Source organism: Onychostoma macrolepis, chromosome 03, assembly GCF_012432095.1.
Source record: "Onychostoma macrolepis isolate SWU-2019 chromosome 03, ASM1243209v1, whole genome shotgun sequence".
Taxonomy (NCBI): Eukaryota; Metazoa; Chordata; class Actinopteri; order Cypriniformes; family Cyprinidae; genus Onychostoma; species Onychostoma macrolepis.
Genome location: NC_081157.1, coordinates 50,370,411 through 50,394,855, shown reverse-complemented (window position 1 = coordinate 50,394,855; position 24,445 = coordinate 50,370,411). Strand labels below are relative to the sequence as shown.

Here is a 24,445-nt window from a genome sequence, read left to right as displayed (position 1 = left end):
TAACAAGAAATAATTTAATAGCTATGATACTGTTTTTGAAATCAAATCTTTGCATAGCTGACATGAAACACTGGATCTAACAATGCCTTAGAAAAAAAAAGTGTTAATCTAAAAAAAATAAAGCATATATATATAAACCCATATAGGAAATATAAGACTTATCGGATAAGCATGTTATAAACTTCTGAAACATTGGTATTTCATATTTTGGAGCAGTCACTGCAATTTATGAAAGACATAGTCCTCCACGTCCACTGCGTTCTCAAAACTCTGGCCGTTTGATAATACCTAGAATATCAAAATCGACTGCGGGCGGGAGATCCTTTTCCTATTTAGCACCCAAACTCTGGAACAGTCTACCTAACACTGTTCGGGAGGCAGACACACTCTGTCAGTTTAAATCTAGATTAAAGACCCATCTCTTTATCCTGGCGTACACATAACACACTAATACGCTTCTATTATTCAAATCCGTTAAAGGATTGTTAGGCTGCATTAATTAGATCAACCGCATCTAATCAACCGGGAACACTCTCCATAACACATGATGTACTCGTTACATCGTAAGTAGAATGGCATCTACGCTAATATTTGTCTGTTTCTTTCCTAGTCTGTTTCTCAGTCCGTATCCGATCAGATGGTGATCAGCACCAAGAGATGATGTCTACAGCCCTGATCGTCAGCGGAGACCAGGACACCCAGATGACCCCCAGAGATATATCCCCAGCGAAAACCTTGATTAAAATACAATAAAACTAAATAAAACTAAAAATATAACAAAACTAATAACATAATAAAATGCCTAACTACATAATACTATTATTGTTAGAAATTGCAAAAAAAAAAAAAAATAGGAATATAAACTTTTGAACTGCGGGTTTCGTCTGGTCAGAGGAGAACTGGCCCCCCGACTGAGCCTGGTTTCTCCCAAGGTTTTTTTCTCCATTCTGTCACAGAGGGAGTTTTGGTTCCTTGCCGCTGTCGCCTCTGGCTTGCTCAGTTGGGGACACTTAATTTCTAGCGATTATCGCTGATTTGATTGCACAGATACTATTTAAACTAAACTGAGCTAGACAATGACATCTCTGAATTCAATAATGAAATGCCTTTAACTGAAAATTGAAAATTGAGTGTTTAATCTTATCATTATACATTACTGACACTCTATCCTCCAATCTGATACTGTTAAGTGCTTTGACACAATCTGTATTGTTAAAAGCGCTATATAAATAAAGGTGACTTGAGGGAGTGCGTGTGAAAAAAAAGTCAGATGTAACCCCCTTTGTAATCCTTAACATTTTCATAAGTAACTAAATTAATTACACATTTTTTCTCAGTAACTGTAACTGATTACAATTACTTTTATTTTGTAATTAAATTACGTAATTGACCTATCGGTAAGCCCCGCCCCCTTAGTTACTGTTGCTCCCTCGGACAAACAAACGGAGTTGTTCACTGTCTTTCAATGACTGCTCAGTGGTTTCATCATCTCCATCTTCTCTTTATTCAGAGCTGGATTCAGTCGTATACAGTCAAAACATTACACACATCACCTTTCAAGGTGAGCATCCAGTCAGCAGGATAATGTGACATTATTTCATTAAACTAACACATTTTTGATTTAGGGTCAAATTTCTGCTCATTTCTTGATCTACTAAAAAAATGTTACTCCTTTTACAGATGCTAACTTTCTTCTTTTTCTTTTCTTTTTTCTTTTTTTTTCATTCTTCATGATGTTTTTCCATTTAATCAGAACCGGTTTATCTGGATGAGCTGCACATTCAAATTTCTTTGTCAGTCACAAGGAAGAAAGCAATACAAGTTTAATCGTACTGCCTTCATTGCACCAGATCACTTTCACTTTGACGATGCAGAGATGATCGTAACTTCAGCTGAACATGGAGCTGCTTATGTGCATTTTAATGACTGTAATTCCAGTTATATCGGATGGTATGTACATTGTTTTTCTCTCTTCAAGTTAATTCTGAAAGCAAGGCATATTGTTACTTATGTCTGCAAACTTTCAGTATCAGTTAAAGTGTTGGACACATGTGACTGACTTTATGTTGCTCATGATCTTAAAAATCTGTTTTGTTGCAGAGGCTTCTGTTTAAATGCTTGAAATGAGTTTGTGCCTACATACAGATTCCTTTACAAAATATTTGATTAAAATGAAATTTGTATTGTTTCACTATTGTACCTAAAAACTATCATCATCATCCGTCCTCCTTCAATAGCATGTAAAATCAATGTATGTGTTATAATTCATATTAGGAGCAGCTTTAGATGAATCTCTCCTGCTTTACTCATCATGTTCAACATGACTTTGCTTGAAGTCTTAAGCTTTCAGCAGTTTTGTAGGTTGATTTACTTGAGATGAAGATGATTGAGATTCGTACCTACAGCTTTTATTCAGATTTATTTTTCTCATTTAATATACTGTATGTGTTTCTAATCGTAAGGCAGATTTTGGCGATTTCTGCTCCATGCAATTCTCATAGTCTGCGAATACATGAAGCTGGCAATACTGTTTTTTTGTTGTTGTTTTTTTAAGCAGTGTAATCTTCCATATATGTAAATATTTTATTTAAGAGAACATGATTTTAACTGAAGGAGAAGGCATATTGTGATTTCATTTGAAATTCATTCGAGTTAATTTGCCCAGCACTTCCTTTAGAGATGCTTTTCATTTTTTTATAGTGATGTTTTTCCAACTTAATCAGAACTGGTTTGTCCGGATTAATTGCAGTTTCTTGGTAAAATAAAACAGGTTTCAGCATATCTGGATGCACCAGAATGATCTCTTATCAAACTTCAGTTTGACTTTTATGAGCCAAAGAGATGATGATAATTTATCACAACTGAACATGGACCTGCTTATGTTTATATTTGTGGTTGTAATTCTAATAATATCTGATGGTCTGCACAAAATGAAAAGGCACAAATATGTATTTCTTTTTGCAACTAAAATTTGAATTAAGGATATTTCTGTGGATGAGCTGGAGCAGAGAGTAAAGGAAAAGCAGTGTTTAAATGCTTCCCATGATGCACCTCATAAAGCTGAAGGTCAGGAGAGAGCAGAGCTGGAATCTAGACAAAAAACAAACAAGCTCAAATACAAGATGTTTAGACTTGATTAACACTGGTTTGGTAATATTCATGTCAGCTATTGTCATGTTGTACTTTGATATTTTTTATCAGGTCATGTTTCCTGGTTACCTGATTTGACCCAGCGTTTACAACCTGCTTTTCTCTATAACAATTTCTGTCAATGATTCATAAGCACTGTTTGCTTGTTAAGTGCAAAAGAAAAAAACATAAGTGAACTTGACGCAGATAATCATAAGGATTTGTAAATTTGATTTAAATCCATTTGGGGATGAGACAGATCATTTCCAGTGCTCTGCTGAGGAGGTTAAGAACAAATTAATGTGCATACGTGTTCTGAATTAGGTGATATTGTGCACAAGAGGACTTCTCACCTACAAATTATTAGTGAATGAGACCCATTGTTTGAAATAATAGATGACAGAGGTGTAGTCAAGACCAGTGGCAGCTGGCCAATAAAGGTGCCACCCTCCCTGAGCCACACACACACAATTTTTTTTATAATTATTATAAATTATACATATTAATATTTGTATATATGATAGAGAATCATCTGTGCAAAATATACAGGTGTATCTCAATAAATTTGAATGTTGTGGAAAAGTTAATTTATTTCAGTAATTCAACTCAAATTGTGAAACTTGTGTATTAAATAAATTCAATGCACACAGACTGAAGTAGTTTAAGTCTTTGGTTATTTTAATTGTGATGATCTCAACAAATTAGAATATGGTGACATGCCAATCAGCTAATCAACTCAAAACACCTGCAAAGGTTTCCTGAGCCTTCAAAATGGTCTCTCAGTTTGGTTCACTAGGCTACACAATCATGGGGAAGACTGCTGATCTGACAGTTGTCCAGAAGACAATCATTGACACCCTTCACAAGGAGGGTAAGCCACAAACATTCATTGCCAAAGAAGCTGGCTGTTCACAGAGTGCTGTATCCAAGCATGTTAACAGAAAGTTGAGTGGAAGGAAAAAGTGTGGAAGAAAAAGATGAAAAAAGTTTGTTAAATGTGAGCCAAAATCATCACAATTAAAAGAACCAAAGACTTAAACTACTTCAGTCTGTGTGCATTGAATTTATTTAATACACGAGTTTCACAATTTGAGTTGAATTACTGAAATAAATGAACTTTTCCATGACATTCTAATTTATTGAGATGCACCTGTATATATTTCCCTCTGCCTGTCCTCATGTCTGAAGTTCAGCTCTGGGTCAAGTGTGTGTCTGCAGGTCAGGTAATGGCCCGAAAAGTCTTTTCAATTGATCGCTAAAGCTGCTTGTTCCACATAAAGGCGGGCCGTAGCTTTAAAGCTATTGGCCTACAGATTAAATGCAAATCCAGCATAGACAATATCTGTGTACCTTGTGGTCATGATCTTATAAGCCCAATTCCCTTCTTTCACTGGCGATACTGTTATTACATATTAAAGCTGAAGTATCTTCTGAACTTCTTTACTGATGTCGTCATCACTATGAGTTTTTGGTTTTACAGTGCATCAATAATAAGAAAAATCTAATCCAAGAGTACAAGAAAACAAAAATACATAGATATTTATTTGATAATATTTTATAATTATTCAGCTTTATAGACTCTGAATGAGACCAGTGAATCAAGATGATCATGTCAACATCAATACATAACCATCAACATCTTTCTTGTCATAACAAATGTGTCGTATAAATACAAAGTTGCGGCAGCCAGAGGATAGCCAACATTCGAAAGTCAAAGTTCAAGAGCTCAACAAAAGCTAAACACGAATTGTCATGAATCCGGGTCCACGACGCTCCCTCTCACCACCAGAGGTCACTGTCTCCCGGATTCAATTCCCCAAACTCCACTCACCTCATTATTGTTTAATTTGCCCCAGCTGTGTTCCTGATTGCTGTCCCTTCTTAAGCTCCCTATGTTTTCTGTTCTGCTCTCGTTCGTCTCACTTTTGTGCCAGGTATGCCTGTTATTTACGTCTGCCCTGTGCCTCGTGTATGTCTTGTTTTCAGTACTTGTGTTTGCTCTGGCTTTTTCCCTTCGGGTGGTTTCAGTTGTGTTTTGTTTATTTTATAATTTGTTAATAAAGAAGATTCCTTTTGCCAGCACTTGAGTCTTCGTTCCTCCCAACCCGTGACAGTACGAACGAGACATTTGAAGACTCAGCGGCAATGGGAATCTTCTTGTACCCAGCTCCTGGTCGACAGAGGAATCAGGCCCCAACCAGTGGGCCACATCCTGCCCACAAGACAATCGCCCTTTTGGGTATTACGCGAAGACCTCTTCGAGGTAGGCCAGGAGCTGGGGATTAGAGGAGCAACCTCATCCAGCTGTTTTTAGCGGGCCTGGATGAGCCTGTCAACCGGGAGGAGCTGGGGAGATAGATCGTGGTCCTATTGGGAGATGGTCGACCACGTCATCTACTTGAAGGAGGTGGAGCTGCGGAGGGTGCCCCTCCCAATCTGGGCTGTTGCTCCAAGACCTCCTCGGATCGTGCCAGCCACTTCCAGTGTCTCGGGGTCTTTCTTTGGCCGCCCGGGCCGAGGCAGCGTGGAGGATCCTCCGCTGATGTCGGTGAGGGCGGCGGCACCCACTCACAAGGCTCCGTGCCCGCTCACAAAGCTACGGCGGGGATATCCGCGGAGCTTTTCTCTGAGGGGCAGGGCTCATCTCAGGCCTTCTCGGCGGCGGTGCCCGCTCACAAGGCTCTCGGCGGCGGTGCCCGCACACAAAGCTCCCAGCGGCGGTGCCCGCTCACAGTTCCTCAGGCGGCGGTTCCCACTCACGAACCTCTCGAGGCGGCGTGCCCGCTCGCGAACCTCGGCGGCGGTGCCCGCTCACGCTCCAGGCGGTGCCTGCTCACGAACCTCTCGGCGGTGCCGCTCACGAACCTCTCGGCGGCGGTGCCCGCTCACAGTTCCTCAGGCGGCGGTGCCCGCTCACGAACCTCTCGGCGGTGCCGCTCGCGAACCTCTCGGCGGTGCCGCTCACGATCCTCACAGGATCCCAGCGGCGGTGCCCGCTCACACGAACCTCTCGGCGGCGGTGCCCGCTCACAAGGCTCTCGGCGGCGGTGCCGCTCGCGAACCTCTCGGCGGCGGTGCCGCTCGCGAACCTCGGCGGCGGTGCCCGCTCACAAGGCTCTCGGCGGCGGTGCCCGCTCACAGTTCCTCGAGGCTGCGGTGTCCGCACACAAGGTTCCAGGCGGCGGTGTCCGCACACAAGGTTCAGCGGTGTCCGCACACAGGGTTCCAGGCGGCGGTGTCCGCACACAAAGCTCCCAGCGGCGGTGCCCGCTCACGAACCTCGGCGGCGGTTCCGCTCGCGAACCTCTCGGCGGCGGTTCCGCTCGCGAACCTCTCGGCGGCGGTGCCGCTCGCGAACCTCTCGGCGGCGGTGCCCGCTCACGAACCTCTCGGCGGCGGTGCCGCTCACAGTTCCTCCGAGGCTGCGGTGTCCGCACACAAGGTTCCAGCGGCGGTGTCCGCACACAAGGTTCAGGCGGCGGTGTCCGCACACAAGGTTCAGCGGCGTTGGCCGTTCACGATCGTCAGCGGCGGTAGCCGCTCACGATCCTCACAGGATCCCGGCGGCGGTGTCCGCACACAGGAGTTCAGGCGGCGGTGTCCGCACACAAGGTTCCAGGCGGTGTCCGCACACAAAGCTCCCGAGGCGGCGGTGCCCGCTCACGAACCTCTCGAGGCGGCGGTGCCCGCTCACAGTTCCTCGAGGCTGCGGTGTCCGCACACAAGGTTCAGGCGGCGGTGTCCGCACACAAGGTTCCCGAGGCGGCGGTAGCCGTTCACGATCGTCAGCGGCGTTGGCCGTTCACGATCGTCAGCGGCGGTAGCCGCTCACGATCCTCACAGGATCCCGAGCGGCGGTGTCCGCACACAGGGTTCAGGCGGCGGTGTCCGCACACAAGGTTCAGCGGCGGTGCCCGCTCACGCTCCAGGCGGCGGTGCCGCTCACGAACCTCTCGGCGGCGGTGCCCGCTCACAGTTCCTCGAGGCTGCGGTGTCCGCACACAAGGTTCAGGCGGCGGTGTCCGCACACAAGGTTCCAGGCGGCGGTAGCCGTTCACGATCGTCCCAGCGGCGTTGGCGTTCACGATCGTCAGCGGCGGTAGCCGCTCACGATCCTCACAGGATCCCGGCGGCGGTGTCCGCACACAGGGTTCAGCGGCGGTGTCCGCACACAAAAGGCTCGGCGGCGGTGCCCGCTCACGAACCTCTCGGCGGCGGTTCCGCTCGCGAACCTCTCGGCGGCGGTGCCGCTCGCGAACCTCTCGGCGGCGGTGCCCGCTCACGAACCTCGGCGGCGGTGCCGCTCACAGTTCCTCGAGGCTGCGGTGTCCGCACACAAGGTTCAGCGGCGGTGTCCGCACACAAGGTTCCAGGCGGTGTCCGCACACAAGGTTCAGCGGTGTCCGCACACAAGGTTCAGCGGCGGTAGCCGTTCACGATCGTCCAGCGGCGTTGGCGTTCACGATCGTCAGCGGCGGTAACGCTCACGATCTCACAGGATCCCAGCGGCGGTGTCCGCACACAGGGTTCGAGCAGCGGTGTCGCTTCGCGGTCCTCAGCGGCGGTGTCCGCATACAAGGTTCAGCGGCGGTGTCGCTCGCGGTCCTCAAAGCGGCGGTGTCCGCACACAAGGTTCAGCGGCGGTGTCCGCACTCAAAACTCCAGCGGCAGTGTCCGCACAAAGTTCCAGCGGCGGTGTCCGCACACAAGTTCAGCGGCGGTGTTCGCTCACGTTCCTCTCAAGCGGCGGCGCCCGCTCATGATCCTCCCGGCGGCGGTGTCCGCACACAAGGTTCAGGCGGTGTCCGCACACAAGTTCAGCGGTGCCGCACACAAGGTTCCCGAGGCGGCGGTGTTCGCTCACGTTCCTCTCAAGGCGGCGGCGCCCGCTCATGATCCTCCCGAGGCGGCGGCGCCCGTTCACAAGGCTCCCGAAGCAGCGGAGCCAGCCATTGCCCGTTTCAGGGTGGCAGCTCCGCTGCGCTGCTGTGGTGGCCGCTGGTTCTGCCCTGGGTCCCCATCCGCCGGCGCTGCCTCAGTCTCCAGGTCCCCACCAGCACATGGACCTGGCCCCATCCCTCCCCTTCCCCTGCTCCGTTCCCGCCTGGCCATCCCCCTGGTTGGGTGCTTGGAAATGTCTGGGAGCCATTCCTTAGAGGGGGGGTCCTGTCATGAATCCGGGTCCACGACGCTCCCTCTCACCACCAGAGGTCACTGTCTCCCGGATTCAATTCCCCAAACTCCACTCACCTCATTATTGTTTAATTTGCCCCAGCTGTGTTCCTGATTGCTGTCCCTTCTTAAGCTCCCTGTGTTTTCTGTTCTGCTCTCGTTCGTCTCACTTTTGTGCCAGGTATGCCTGTTATTTACGTCTGCCCTGTGCCTCGTGTATGTCTTGTTTTCAGTACTTGTGTTTGCTCTGGCTTTTTCCCTTGAGTGGTTTCAGTTGTGTTTTTGTTTATTTTATAATTTGTTAATAAAGAAGATTCCTTTTGCCAGCACTTGAGTCTTCGTTCCTCCCAACCCGTGACACGAATCACCATAATGGTAACACTAAACAATAAATCATAATCATCTAAACCTCTGTAATTCTCAATAAAAACTTCTGTAGGCGTCTGACAGAAAAAAAGTCAATGTGGTTATTAATGTGTGAAGCTGGTAATGCTGTTTGTGGAGCTGTTAAATCATTCCTTCAATTATTCTGCTTGTTAACAGCAGGTGTTCATCACTAATGCTCAATCATCAATTAATCACTTAATTATTGCATTAAATGTGTTGTAAAGGCTCCTTTAACCTTCTGCGGTCCTTATTTGGGAGTCACACTCATGGTCTTCACAGTCAAAAGTGACCGGACACCTGAAATTATTATTTTTTTTTCTTCAGTAAAATCAATCTAATATATTTTTGTTCAATAATATTTTTTATTTTGTATTTTGAGATAATTTTATGGTACTAATTAATATTTATGCAATAATTATGATACATTTTTCCCATTGAAAATAGTACAACATTTTTTTTCTTTTAATTTTTTCAAATTATTTTACAATTTATGCAGTATTTCAGATGAAAATAGACACTAGGCCTTTAAAATCCAATTTTTGAATGCAGATTAGCACCTCCTGATGTGAGCAAAGAAAGAAAAAACATGTAATTTCATCGTGTAACCACTAGTTGCCTGTATAGGACTCTATAGAGAGGCTTGTGAATTCCCTAGTTGTTTTTAGACATAATTGTTTACTTTTATTAGGTTGTGGATATAAATGTATATTTAGGCATTCTCAAAGACTACTTTTTGTCAAGGTTTATATATTTTTTTTGCATTTTTTTTTCATTATTATTATTATATAGGTTTTTGCATTATTATTACTACAGTCAACCCTGAACACAGAAAGCATTTTGTTACACAAAACATTAAAAAACTACAAAAATGTAACAAAAATGAAGAGGAATGCTTTATCAGAGCCTAATCCTTCAGGTTCTGATCTGATTTCAACCTCTTATTTCACTCTTCTAACTCATTTTGGCTATATGGTAACTTATAGCCATACCAATTCATTTGAGTGTGTATAATTGTGTATGTGTGTGTGTGTGTGTGTGTGCGCGTGCGCGTGTGTATGAGTGGATGTGTTGATTTTGCACTCTAGATGTTTTAGAGTTTCACCCCTTCATTGCTGTGCAATGTTTTTCTGCATTGATGGGGATTTGTAGATTGTACACACAAAAATTTTCTGTATTTTTAAAATTTTTTACCGAAGACCATGAGTGTGACTATTTTTTTTACGACCACTTAACTTTTTCGAATCATGCCCTCAATTTTTTTGTGTGTTCACATACCAAGTGCCATAAAAGTCACAGAGTTTCGTACCATTCTGGTGAAGCTACGATTTTAAAAATTCAAAATGTAAAATTCTCCGGTCAGAAATGACCGAAGACTGCACAAAGGTTAAGAGAGAGCTTTTATTCTGACATTGTACGTCATTATCCGGCTGAGCAGTCTCGTGAGTTGAGCCGCCAGCCTGCTGAAGTTTGTATCTGCTGTTGTTGAACGCTGAAAGGACGTTTATTCCTGTTTATTTCTGATATTTCCTGCAGAAGTTCCTTTGAGGTGTTAGTCATTGACCTACAAACTAATGCCTCTACTGCCTGTAAATTGATTATATTCTATCAATACATTGAAGGAGAGGATGGAGTGGATGCCGTTAGCGGCCGTGTGATGCTTAAAGTAGTTCCAGTGCACCTGAGTTTTGAGGATCGTACCCTGGATACTTTCGCCCTCTTGGATGATGGGTCTGAGAGAACGATCCTGCTTTCCGTTGAAGCCCTGGGCATTCAGGGTGTTCCTGAAGACGTACTGTTACGGACAGTTAAGCCTAGTTCACACTACACGACGTTACACGTCGGCAGATCGCTGTGCTGTTCAGACTACATGACTTGATTGTCTGTCTTTAAGTCATTGTGGTGTTCACACTACGTGACTCTGTGTAAATGATCCGCAACCAGGGGTTACACACTACAGGAGCTGACAACAACACTGCTGCCTGTCTTCATAGAAATACATGTTAAAACGGGGTAAAAAAAAGGTCGACTGAATTGAAACTTTTTCAATATAACTAAATATAAATATGTGCGGAGGGTTAAGCTGTGCTGTTGTTGGCTGCCATGGTAACGGCAATAAGCTAAGGTATTCCTTTAAAGTACTCGTTTTGCGCACCAGACAATCTGTCATGTCCGGCGCTGTATGCATGGATGCAGCGCTTAAGTTAAAATACTGAGTGAGAAATAATAAAATAATATGTTTAAACGTGTGCTCTTATCATTCTGTGGACAAAATCCCATGAACTTCGCCCCGAATGGGAGCTTTATATGCACATGTGTGCTCATCTGTTTTCAAATGTTGACAGCTAAAAACATCATTATCTGTTTTTGACTACAAAACAAGCTTTGTTTCACTTTTCTCTTTCCCTTTCTATGGGGAAAATATTGTTTTCAGGGTTGACTGTGCATGGTCCCTCTGGTCCTCTGGTTGCTCCTCTGGGATCTTCAGTGGTGTTGTCCTGTTCTGTAGATGAACTTTTATCAGTGGAGGGTCTGGAGGTGGAGTGGAGAAGAACAGACTCAGATACTTTAGTTCATCTGTATCAAGATGGTGAGAGTCGAGCAGAAGCCCAGCAGCAGGATTATCAGGATAGAGCTCATTTCTTTACTGAAGAGATTCAACGTGGAAACTTCTCCCTCCGTCTGGATGATCTGAGAGCTGAAGATGAGGGAGAATACACATGTAAAGTTTACAGTCAGCAGGAGTCTAGTGAAACTGTAGTTGAAATAAAAGTTGATGATGTTGGTGAGTATTGACCACATGAGTCCCTTCCTTCATTTTAACTATGATTTTACAGAAACTAATATATTGTATGGTGTGATATAACTGTTTGTCTCTCAGAGCGTTTGCTGGTCTCAGGATCGAGTCGCTCTATATCTGCATCTGTGGGTGAAGACGTCACTCTGAACTGCTCTGTAGACTCTCACATCACACTTGAAGACATTGAAGAGGTCTCATGGAAGAAAACAGATGAAGATGAAGATATTATGGTTCTGCTCTTCCAAGACCAAGTGGATTTACCAGATTCATCAGATGAGCGATACAGAGACAGAGTTGAGTTCTTCAGTGATGAAACTCCCAAATTAAACTTCTCTCTCAGACTGAAGAGCGTCAGAACTGAAGATAAAGGAGTTTATATGTGTGAGGTGTTTGCTGGAGGACTTTCAGCCAATACAACTGTAGTACTGGAGCAACTGGGTGAGTACTATATAAATGATGCATGTGTCATACTTTGTAAAAGAAACGTTTAATGGCTGCAGGCTCATGCCGAGTCAAATCAACTACATTTGGCAAAAAGATGGCAGCACCATTATTTTATTTTTACACTGAGATTGGTAGGTCTGTTGCCTTTAGGAAAATCTGTTGCCTTTAGCAATTTTTGCATTATATGTCAATAGTGGAAAATGATGAAAAGTGATTTTCAATTTTCAATTATTATTATTTTATTTTATTATTTTATTTTTTTGCCAAAGTTTGCATGCACGTAACTCAAGAATTATTAAATATATCCTAATATCCTTTTAGATTTTGGTTCTTAAACTCTTTTTTCAGTTTCTTTATTTTTAAATGGTGTGGAAGAAAGGGCTGTTCTTTCACTCCCCCACCTACATTTGCTGCTAGTACTGTGAATCAAACCTATGGCCTTCAGGTTATAAGTCAGACTCTCTAATCATTAGGCCACAACTTTTCATTTGAAGAGCAAATAATGTTAAAACTAGAAATGTAGCCTGTTCCCCTATATCAAAACAAATGCATAGGACATACCTGTCTAAAATCCTATTCGTATTAGTATTACCTGGTGACCTCTAGTCATTTGTAATAATTGCAGAGGTTGTCTGTAATTTGTAAAGCAAAACACAGAGGTCATGTGATGATATTAGTCGGCATCTCTGTAATTTGGCCAGCATTTGGCGGGGTCGTATATAATTTTTTAAAGGTTTTTGTTTTCTGTGCACCTCTTTATCCATCTTTCGTGAAGAATGGAGGCTGCGAGGTCTTTTGAAAGTATTTTGGATGCTGGATCATATCGCTATAGGCTACTCCATACTTTTGGAAATTTGGAAGATGGGATTTTGTTCATTTAAAGTGCTTCTGAAGCTACCAAGAGTTCAAATAAGCAGTATTTGTAACTACATGTTTGAAGCAAGTTTCTTGCCTTCATGCCTGTCACTTCCTGTGATTCACATTCATTCACATGATGTGAACATTTGACAAAATATCTCAAAATCAGTAGAAATGGTATTTGAAGGACAATATGCTGGGAACAATATATACAATCCTGTTCCTCTTTGTTCAGAAACTGTCTGTGTTTCACAGGTTTCTCAGTTTTACACATAATGGTGTTGATTCTCTGTGTTTCTGCATCTGGATCTGCTCTTCTGCTCTGCTGCCTGATCTACTGCAGATCTCCTACTAAAGGTATGTGTTCAACAGAATAAAATGATTATCAGCTGTAATTCAGTGGTTTTCAACTGCAAAATTATGACCCAATAACCACAACAACACCAATAATAATAACACCAATAACAATAATAGTATTATTAATAATAATAATAATAGTTTAAATGTTGATAAACCTGTGTATCCAATCAAATTCAACAGCATTCTGGCATAAATCTTATACTCTGTCATATGGCTTGTAAAACGGTTCAGTGTTTTAGGATGGTAAATGACACCTGCCGGTAAAAAAATGAAAATGTTTTTTTTTTTGGATTTAGGAATTTAGAAAACTATCTTTAGTGGTGTAGTTTGTGAAGTCTGTTGCGGTGAGGGAGCAATATATTGTAGGGGACAAATAGGAAAAATGTTGAGATGTCTACAGTAAATTAGGATTGGGACATGCACGATAAAAATGTAACTTTGTTAGTTGTGTTTAAGCTTGGAAATGGTGATGATTGCTGTGTTATATACACTGTAGAACATGTTATGAGTGTGAGTATTTTGTCCATCATAGTAGCAGGAGTTTGTTTGTTTGTATAAAGAGTAGCTCAGATAGGCCAGTGTTGTGATCTTAGATATATGCACCATTTAGGACTAATTTGAAGGGGTGAGCGGCCATTAAATCAAAAGTCATGTGATATTTTCAACGCTATCTCACGACCAATTCATACGTATTTTATGAGGTGGCTAATTCATACAAATTCATTTTGTACGATTTGTCTAAGCCCCAGTGATGGGTAGGTTTAGGGGCGATGTTAGGTGTAGGTCATTCGTACAAATTCATACGAATTACCAACTTGTAAAATACGTACGATCTAGCAAAAATCATATGAATTTGTACAAGTGGTCGTACAAATTCATACGAATTAGCCACCTTGCAAAATATGTACGACTTGCCGTGAGATCAGGCTGGATATTTTAGATCATTTTGTTAATTAAATACACCTGTGTTTTACATGCTCTCCTTGCTGATCCTTTTAACTTGTCTTGAGAAACATTATTTATGACATCTTTATTTACTTTAAAACCAGAAAAGTTGCCAAACGGGTCAATAAGTTTTAAAGGGGATGGTAATGACTTTTCAAGCTTTGATAAAAATACAATTGCATCAGCCGCATATAATGCAAGACGATGTTCTAGGACTCCTGAATAAATACTGCAAATTGAAGGGTGTGATCTTATTGCGACTGTAAGTGGTTCCATAGCTAGTACAAAGAGTAGGAGAGAAAGAGACGAATCTTGTCAAGAGCTTGACTTAATTCAAATGGTTGCGAGATAAGGCTTTTAATGAAGACCTCAGCAGTAGAATCAGCTAACAGAATTAACATCCATGCATGGAAATAGTCACCAAATTTAAATCGTGCTAGCTCCTCCATTAAATACGGTCATTAAAGTGACAGTGACAGGATGACAGTATCAGGGTTTCCATCCCCTTCACTATATTGAGTACTCTCCTACCATTATCCAACCCTTGACCGTTTTAACAAAGCCGTTTTGATCTGTAAGTATCAGTTGGGGCAGAACCCTCTCAAGTCTCATTCCCAAGGCTTTAGCTTTAATTTTGTATCTACATTTAAAAACATGATTGGTCTATAGGAACTGCATTCAGTAGGTAATTTTCCAGGCTTCAGGATAAGAGTAATCAGAAGACCTCCAAATGAAAGAGGGGGGTATCCTTGTTGAAAAACTTCTACATACATATCCAGTAGAGGAGCTATCGATTTTTCTTTGAATTTCTTGTAAATGTCAATCGGTAGCCCATCTGGACTCGCTGCTTTACCGTCACTCATGCTGAGAATGCAATTGGAAACCTCTTCCAGCTCCAATACCCTGTCTAGCTCAAATCTGGTCTCTTCAGAGAGTGAGGGAATATCAAACTTATTTGAAATTTGTTTTGATACGGAGCTTTGTAGAACAAAATTAAAATATGATTAATCTGTAGTAGTTTCCTAATTTCATTAATGGCTCTTTCTGATATTAGTTTCTTAATTTACCAAGCTGGCAGTTTGCTGAGTTTTTCACCCTGATCACCCTGATCATACAGTTTTCAGTCTCAAAAATGCTATTTTCAGTTTGTGTGTGTGTGTGTGTTCTGTGTGTGGAAAGTTCCTCATATTCAGTTTTTAGGACTAATACTTTTTGTTTAATTTGAGTGGATTTACCTATGCTTATAATTTTCTCTAAATATCTCATTTCATCTAAATTATTATTATTATTATTATTATTGTTATTTATTTATTTATTTATTAGATTCAGAACTGTTATAACTAATCATTTGTCCTCTAATATTGTCATGAATCCGGTCTGTGAACTTCCATTCACTCACCACCAGAGGTCACTCACTCACCACAGTTACTCTTGCACTACACTAACTGTTGCACGTCACCTCCGCACTACAGTTCCCATCATCCATTGCACTGACTACACGCACAAAGCTGATTGCACTGATCACACACAGCTGATTCCCATTTGCACACCTTACTTAAGCCATGGACTTTCTCTCCCTCACTGCCGAGTATTGTATGCGCTTATCGCTCCCCTAGCTTTAGCTGCTCTACAGAGCCCTTGATAGCTCGCCTCGCCCCTTTGGATATTATTTGCTGTCGACCGACCCGTGCCCGTTTTGGATGACTCTTTGCCTTGCCTGTGATATACCCGTTTGCCACTGCTTGACCCATGCTTGTTTTCTGACCACGCCTTTGTAATAAAGCTCGCACATGGATCCGCATGTCTCTCGTCTCATTGGCTTCGATACAAATATATGCCTTAATTAAAAGCTTCCCATCCAGTGGAAATAGAAATTTTAAAAATCTTTTATATGAAGAGGTTTTAGAAGAAGATGGGAAAAGAATATTTTTATTTTATTGGATTTAGTGTTCTCTAGGGGTCACATAAATTGAAATTTTTCATAGCTTGTCGAAATTTTTTCCTACTTTGAGAGCCATCCAGTCCCGATGAACGGGTCAAGCAACGTGCCAATAATGAAGTCACCTGCTATTATAGCTGTACCGCAATTAATAATTAAAAATATATATATATATATATATATATATATATACACAGTGAGGAAAATAAGTATTTGAACACCCTGCTATTTTGCAAGTTCTCCCACTTAGAAATCATGGAGGGTCTGAAATTGTCATCGAGGTGCATGTCCACTGTGAGAGACATAATCTAAAAAAAAATCCAGAAATCACAATGTATGATTTTTAACTATTTATTTGTATGATACAGCTGCAAATAAGTATTTGAACACCTGAGAAAATCAATGTTAATATTTGGTACAGTAGCCTTTGTTTGCAATTACAGAGGTCAAACGTTTCCTGTAGTTTTTCACCAGGTTTGCACACACTGCAGGAGGGATTTTGGCCCACTCCTCCACACAGATCTTCTCTAGATCAGTCAGGTTTCTGGCCTGTCGCTGAGAAACACGGAGTTTGAGCTCCTCCAAAGATTCTCTATTGGGTTTAGGTCTGGAGACTGGCTAGGCCACGCCAGAACCTTGATATGCTTCTTACAGAGCCACTCCTTGGTTATCCTGGCTGTGTGCTTCGGGTCATTGTCATGTTGGAAGACCCAGCCTCGACCCATCTTCAATGCTCTAACTGAGGGAAGGAGGTTGTTCCCCAAAATCTCGCAATACATGGCCCCGGTCATCCTCTCCTTAATACAGTGCAGTCGCCTGTCCCATGTGCAGAAAAACACCCCAAAGATGATGCTACCACCCCATGCTTCACAGTAGGGATGGTGTTCTTGGATGGTACTCATCATTCTTCTTCCTCCAAACACGTTTAGTGGAATTATGACCAAAAGTTCTATTTTGGTCTCATCTGACCACATGACTTTCTCCCATGACTCCTCTGGATCATCCAAATGGTCATTGGCAAACTTAAGTCGGCCTGGACATGTGCTGGTTTAAGCAGGGGAACCTTCCGTGCCATGCATGATTTCAAACCATGACGCCTTAGTGTATTACCAACAGTAACCTTGGAAACGGTGGTCCCAGCTCTTTTCAGGTCATTGACCAGCTCCTCCCGTGTAGTTCTGGGCTGATTTCTCACCTTTCTTAGGATCATTGAGACCCCACGAGGTGAGATCTTGCATGGAGCCCCAGTCCGAGGGAGATTGACAGTCATGTTTAGCTTCTTCCATTTTCTAATGATTGCTCCAACAGTGGACCTTTTTTCACCAAGCTGCTTGGCAATTTCCCCGTAGCCCTTTCCAGCCTTGTGGAGGTGTACAATTTTGTCTCTAGTGTCTTTGGTCTTGGCCATGTTAGTAGTTGGATTCTTACTGATTGTATGGGGTGGACAGGTGTCTTTATGCAGCTAACGACCTCAAACAGGTGCATCTAATTTAGGATAATAAATGGAGTGGAGGTGGACATTTTAAAGGCAGGCTAACAGGTCTTTGAGGGTCAGAATTCTAGCTGATAGACAGGTGTTCAAATACTTATTTGCAGCTGTATCATACAAATAAATAGTTAAAAAATCATACATTGTGATTTCTGGATTTTTTTTTTTAGATTATGTCTCTCACAGTGGACATGCACCTACGATGACAATTTCAGACCCCTCCATGATTTCTAAGTGGGAGAACTTGCAAAATAGCAGGTTGTTCAAATACTTATTTTCCTCACTGTATATATATATATATATATATATATTGTTTCAAAAAAATTGAGCTTATTTAGATTTTATTTTAACTTAAGACAGATTGTACAATATAAGACCAGCAAAAATATAATAAATACGTATTCGATGTGGAAGTTAACCAAAAGGTCTGACAAAGTAAGGAGTTACAAAAAAGGGCACAAAAACAAACTAATAACTCAGAAACGTGCCATGAACAAATCCCACATGCTGTCCATCCGAACAAGACAGTCAGACCACCCTCTTCCCCTCTCCATCACCATGAGATATAGTTATGTCCCAACACTGATCCAGTGTCAACAACGGAGCAGTTCAAATCAAGCTGACAATTAGCTTAATCAAAATACAAAAACAGAGACATAAAACAAATAGGAGACATGAATCTCCTGGCATTATTACACTTTTATAAAATAAAACTTTGCCTAGATGCCTAGAATCATGTCTTTTAAATTATTGCTAACGTGGCTTAAGTGCTCTTCGGCCAGAACCATATGCCCAGAAAAATCTCTCCGCACCCCATAATAATGTAATTTAATGTTATTCCTCTACATTTGTGCAGTTTTGGGATGATTTATTGTATTTTTAAAATGTATATAAATAAATTAATAAATATTTTTAAATAGGTTTTTATAAAAAAAAATACTTTAAGTAAAATTCACTTTAAAAAAGACAGATAAATCTTTCCACATGTTTTTTTATTTATTTATTTTTATTTAAATCTATTTTATGACATTATAAAATCATTATTATAACAATATAAAATTACTATCTGTTACGTCTCCCTAATTATTTGGCGTCCAGGGATTTTAGGAGATAACACAAAACCATTAATAAATAAAATATATTTAAGCTAAAACACTTTTCCCTGCGTGACACATTATTACAGTCAAACCTGAACATGGTTTTATATTTGTGAATAAGTGGTTGTGCATGTGTGCATTTCCTCTCCATCATGGTGTTGTGGTATATCACCCCTTCAGTTTTTGTGTTTTCTGCATTGAAGCTGACATTTTTGACAAATTATGTAGCAGAAAGCATTGTTTATAGTCTCCCATTGGTTTCTATGGGTGATTTTTGGAGGGTGGAGCGGTGTGTGTGTGTGTGTGCATGTGAGTGTGAACGTGTGAAAGGGTTGCCACTTCATTTCTGTGTATTTTGTGTTCTGCTTCTAGCTGATGTAGAGATTGTATTTGACAGTTAAAAAAGAAAAAGTATCTATTTTATTGTTTTCCCATCCATTTCAATGTGGGGTCTCCAGAGACACCGAACATCCTGAGTGTGACTTTTTTTTCACACTAACAGGCAGCCAGATATCAATCCATTTATTTATTTATTTTTGTTTGTTTGTTTGTTTATGTTTGTACTACTATTATTGTTATTATTATTATTATTATTAATGTTATTATTATATTATATTATATTATATTATATCATATTATATTATATTATATTATATTATATTATATTATATTATATTATATTATATTATATTATATTATATTATATTATATTATATTATATTATATTATATTATATTATATTATTTACACACATATTTATTTAGAAAACATCATTTGGTTCAAAAATTACCCCGAACAGCGCATAAGTTTTAAGACACCTGATATAAAGTCGAACGGTCACACTTTCATTTGGGGACCAATTTTTACTATTAAATATTAACTACAACATTTGCCTCAATAAACTGCTGATTTGCTGCTTATTAATATTTAGTAAGGTAGTTGTTAAATTTAGGTATTAGGTTGGATTAGGGATGTAGAATAAGTTCATGTAGAATATGTGCTTTATAAGAACTAATAAACAGCCAATATGCGACTAATAGGCATGCTAATAAGCAACAAGTTAACAGTGAGAATTGGTCCCTATAATAAAGTGTTACCAGTGGGACAAATATTTAATTAAATCATAATTTACCATGTGACTGAATGTGAGTTATTTTGTCTTTTTCTCTAGACACAGTCTTCCGCCTTCAGATGTCTCTAGTTTTCTGTCCAAATATTCTGATGTTTTTAGCTTTTGTCCTCTGGGGTGTTTCTGAAGGTCAGTGTTTCACTAATGATTGCTTATCAATGCATTATTATATGTCAGTAAAAATAAATATATATATATATATATATATATATATATATATATATATATATATATATATATAATTTTTTTTTTTTTTTTTTTTTTTGTTAGTACAGCTATATTATATATTTTTGTTTGTTTGTTTCAGGATCTGTGAGTGAGTCGGTCTGTTGTTGTGCTCTTTATTTTCTGAGGCCTCTCTTGTTGCTCTGGGCAGCTCCATATATTTTTCATTTCACAGGTATGATTCATTTGATCCGTGTATTAGTGGAGATCAGAAAGTGAACTATATATCCAGATGTACAGACATAATTTAATCTTCGATTTAACAAAATACATTTGATTAAAACTTCCATTAAACTGTGTGGCATTTGTGTTTCAGTAGTGTGTGATATTATGATGGTAATCATTAAATATTTCTGTTTTACAGGCAAAATTAAAACATGGATTCAGAAATACAGTTATGTGGCAGAATATGCTGTTTTCTCAGTTGTGGTTTATTCAGGTAAACATCCAACATTATCATGAACACATTAAAGTGCACATTAACAGAAATAAACAAAAACAAATGTGCTTGTCAGAATTTAATAGTAATATTACGAATATTCTGCAGCAAATCTGAAACAATAACTTGACATAAATCATAGCATATGCAGAAAAATTAAGCAGCTCATGATAGATGATTTGTGTTAGAGATCCTACATGTGTTCAGTGAATCTCTGTATGTTTATCAGACTGAATCATTTTATGATCTTATTAAATACACTCTGATCTACAAATGATAATGAACAAAATCTGCATTGTTACACTAAAATATCAGTTAATGTTAACAAATTCAACTGAGTTTGAATCTGAAACTACCACTAAATTAATTCTTAGCATGTTTTGTGGTCATGATGCACGTCATACGAGCAGCACAAAGGTCACAGGGTCAGTATCAGGAACAGACTGAAAACAAAACACTGAAGCTCAGATTATAACAGAAACACTGTCCGTGTAAATACAATACTGCAAGATGATTTACATATAAGTGTTTGTCATGCCTCCGACCTGTGTTTTATTATATGTTATATTTGATAATACTCTAGCTTCTCTTTTATCTCTTCTTTTCTTCCAGCTCTTTTCACAAGTGCTTGGCAAAAGCTTCTGAATTATGCTGCGTTTGACAGAGCTGTGATGATAGTCCTGTTTGTGATAGTGTTTGTGTGCTGCCTCTGCAAAATCACTTACAGTAAGTACTTCTGTGTGATTCATTCCCATCAGTCATCAGAGACAGTTTGTCTGATTCACACTGATCTGAACGTCCTTCATCACTTTACAGTTTTTCTCAGTCTATTCGACACATTTCTCCAAACTCAGGTCACTGTTCTCAAAACAGTTTACACAGTGATCTGAACACTTGTAATTATCCTGAACAGATTGTGTGTTTTCAATCATTTCAGACAAATTACAAATCACATGAATCATTTTCTCAAAACATTGTGCACACAATTCTCTGATGTTTTCATAATAGTTAATACAGCCAATTAAAACTATATATCATGAAAACACAATTGCAGCTCTTTTGATTGGTTTTACACAAATCACAAACATGTATGTACACTGTAAAAAATGACCGTGATTTTAACGGTAAAAAACTGTGAAAATGCTACAGTAAAAACCTGTAAGTTCCTGTAAAATGTACAGGGGAAAACCGTAAACTGACGTTCCCAGAATCCCCTGTGTTGCATTTCAAATTTTGTTTGAATTTGATGTTTTTTTCTGATGCTATGTTTCTTCTTAGTTTTTTCTGATCAGTTATGTTTATTAAGGTTGTATGTTACATCTGATGTTGTTAAATTAATGTTTATTGGATATTTCAGTTTAATGAGTCTCACCATGATGGTGTTTAGTGTTTGTGTGAATGACACTGTGCACCTTCTATATATGTTAATATTTAAAAGCTGCTTGTGATGGGCTTTGGTTCATCATGTGACTCTCATCACCACCTGCATTTGGTGGTTATCAGTGTATTTCAAAGGTACAAAACAGATTTCAGTACTTCAATAGGTTGGTATATTAACATTATATCAGTTAATGAAATTACGGTAAATTTAAGTTAAACCCGTAAATCGTAAAATGTTGTTACCTTATTTTTTAAGGTAGAATTCTGGCAACCACAGCTGCCAGTTTTTTACCGTACAATTTACGGATTTTTTTTTACAGTGTACCATTTGTCAAAACACCACAAACAAAGCTCTGTGATTTGTCATATCATCAATTGCACGTGGTATATTTTCAGTTGGCCTCAAACTGATATCTGCTCAGTTAATTACACACTCATCACAGGAAATGCAGGTTTACTAATCGTTTACACATTTAACACAACTGATTTAACTATAACAAGGGGAAGTATACAAAGAGCATGAAACAAATGAGAATATGCAAGAATATGTGAAAAGAAAGGTGTAAGTGTGAAAGGTGGAGGAGTGGGCAGATCTGAAGAGTTACTAAATCAATCCACTTCTATATATATTCATAATTATTATACTGTTGAAAGAGCACATTTTTAGTCCTCTCAACAACTTTAGTTCTTTAGATGTCCAGACATTTTTCAGGATTGAAGTTTGAGATCAATCAAGTGGACGGTCAAGTTTATTTTGAATGAAACAAGAGTAGATCACTGTATAATGTATAAATACAGAGCTGTGAACATGTATTTGCATCAATGTGGCTGAAATAAAGCAGTTCTGCAAAGTTTAAAAAATATGGCAAAATTCCACCATACGGTATATAAAACTCCCTCCTGAAGAATTTTACAGTAAACGTGTTTTCGTTAATGTATTTGTGCATCTATAGCTGAATATTTGTTTTAAATATAAGTATTTATTTACTTTTAATAAGTACATTAATAGGAAAAATCAAGTATTTTGCTGGAGAGTGTGTGTAGAGTTTGGTAAGTGTGTGTTTAGATGCTCTGTTCATTGCTTTGAGAGCAATTACATTACTTTGAAGAAAATCGTCAAATCGACTGAGAAAAACTGTAATGTAATAATTTATATGCAATACACACTTGATTTTGATACTGAGATACAAATAGATTATAATGTTCGGATATGATAGTTTAGAATATTAATAGAGATTAAGCAGTCATGTTAATTAATTCTGTTCAGTTCATCTGCTTTTGTTGTTGATTTTATTGTTTGTTGTTGTTTTAAATTCTGACATTATAATGGCTCACAACTTCAATCAAATAATTAAATCAGATCTTAATTATCTGAAATGTTTCTTCTAGTTTTAGTTACAGAGGTTGGAAAGAAAAGTGGCCGGATAGTTCAAATCTTTGATCTTGTGGCTGATATGACCTTTCAAATCCTGCCGACTCTACAGTTCATCCTCCTCTTCTACACATTCGGAGCCGGTGAAGCAGGTGAGTTCATATTCATAATGATTTTGGTTCATTTGTGTTCATTTTATTGACATTTGAACATGTGCATTCTTCTCTAGTGTCACATTAAAGCACTCATTATTCACTGAGACTGATGTTCATTATGATTTACTGTAATCTGCTGTGAATCTGTTGATGAATTATAATATCCAACATTAATATAATGACTCTCCTGTGTTTAGGATTCATCATGATTGTTATTTTGCCAGTGTTAATGATGATGACAAATGAGAGATGGCTTTATAGATGCTATGGACTCGGCTGTAAGTATCTGCTGAACTGTGATCTGATCTCTGTTTAACTGCTTCAGTCTCTCTGTGATATTAATCATCAGTGTTTCAGAAACACATTACAGTGATATGATGACTTATACACAGAAACAAACTGATGTAACGTGTTTGATTCCTGAAATCAGATTAAAGTTACTGAATCATGTGACTTTAGTACTTGTTTTACACATCTATATATATTTCTAAGACAATAATATTTATTTTACCTGTGATGCACTTACAGCATGAATTCAGTTCATCTGTTTGTAATCTGTGTTACAGTGTTGACAGCTTCACTGATTATAATGACAGCACATCTGATTTCTAGTTTAGTTCATTTATTTATCTGTGTTTTCATATAATGGCCTGATTAACTGATCCATTCAAAGCCCAATCACAGACAGAAAATAAGAAGAAAATGAAGATTAAAATCCCATAGTCTTACATTGACGGGATGTTCAGATGAGCCAAGACTATTCAAACTCCAACTGACAAAATTCAAACTTAAACTCCCAGAATCCTTTGAGACTCAAACTTCCCTTCTGTGTACACATCTGTCTGGGTGCGTCCGAAATCGCATACTTCCCTACTATATAGTATGCGAAAAACAGTATGCGAGGCGAGTAGTATGTCCGAATTCATAGTATTCGAAAAATAGTAGGCGAGAAGTACCCGGATGACCTACTACTTCCTTCCGAATTCTGTAGTAGGCATACGATGGACACTTTACTATCCCATGAGGCCGCGGGAGAGGCGGCGTCATATTCGAAAAATGGCGGAAAGCCGCGACGCGGCTCAGAGCCATAGAGAGACAGAGTTGCGACAACGGAAGTTCAAAACGCTC

General features: G+C 39.7%; 2 protein-coding genes across 2 annotated transcripts in view; both read left to right on the top strand.

Moving 5' to 3' along the window:
* The window catches only part of LOC131535819 (gastrula zinc finger protein XlCGF57.1-like), a 509,738-nt gene that overhangs the window by 272,076 nt on the left and 213,217 nt on the right, over nt 1–24,445 (top strand). The window lies entirely within an intron of this gene.
* On the top strand, nt 1,796–23,665 carry LOC131536092 (uncharacterized). Its single transcript, XM_058768781.1, has 10 exons — nt 1,796–1,950; nt 11,120–11,470; nt 11,567–11,923; nt 13,043–13,144; nt 19,789–19,875; nt 20,054–20,146; nt 20,336–20,410; nt 21,023–21,136; nt 23,180–23,314; nt 23,515–23,665. Exons 1-10 carry the CDS (start codon nt 1,899–1,901, stop codon nt 23,631–23,633), a joined length of 1,485 nt encoding a protein of 494 aa, XP_058624764.1. The 5' UTR covers nt 1,796–1,898; the 3' UTR covers nt 23,634–23,665.

Coding starts and splice junctions, on each gene's coding strand:
- LOC131536092 (XM_058768781.1), top strand. CDS start 1,899: ATGGAGCTGCTTATGTGCATTTTAATGACTGTAATTCCAGTTATATCG. Junction 20,411..21,022: donor CTCAGTTGTGGTTTATTCAG/GTAAACATCCAA, acceptor CTTTTCTTCCAG/CTCTTTTCACAAGTGCTTGG. Junction 21,137..23,179: donor CCTCTGCAAAATCACTTACA/GTAAGTACTTCT, acceptor TGTTTCTTCTAG/TTTTAGTTACAGAGGTTGGA.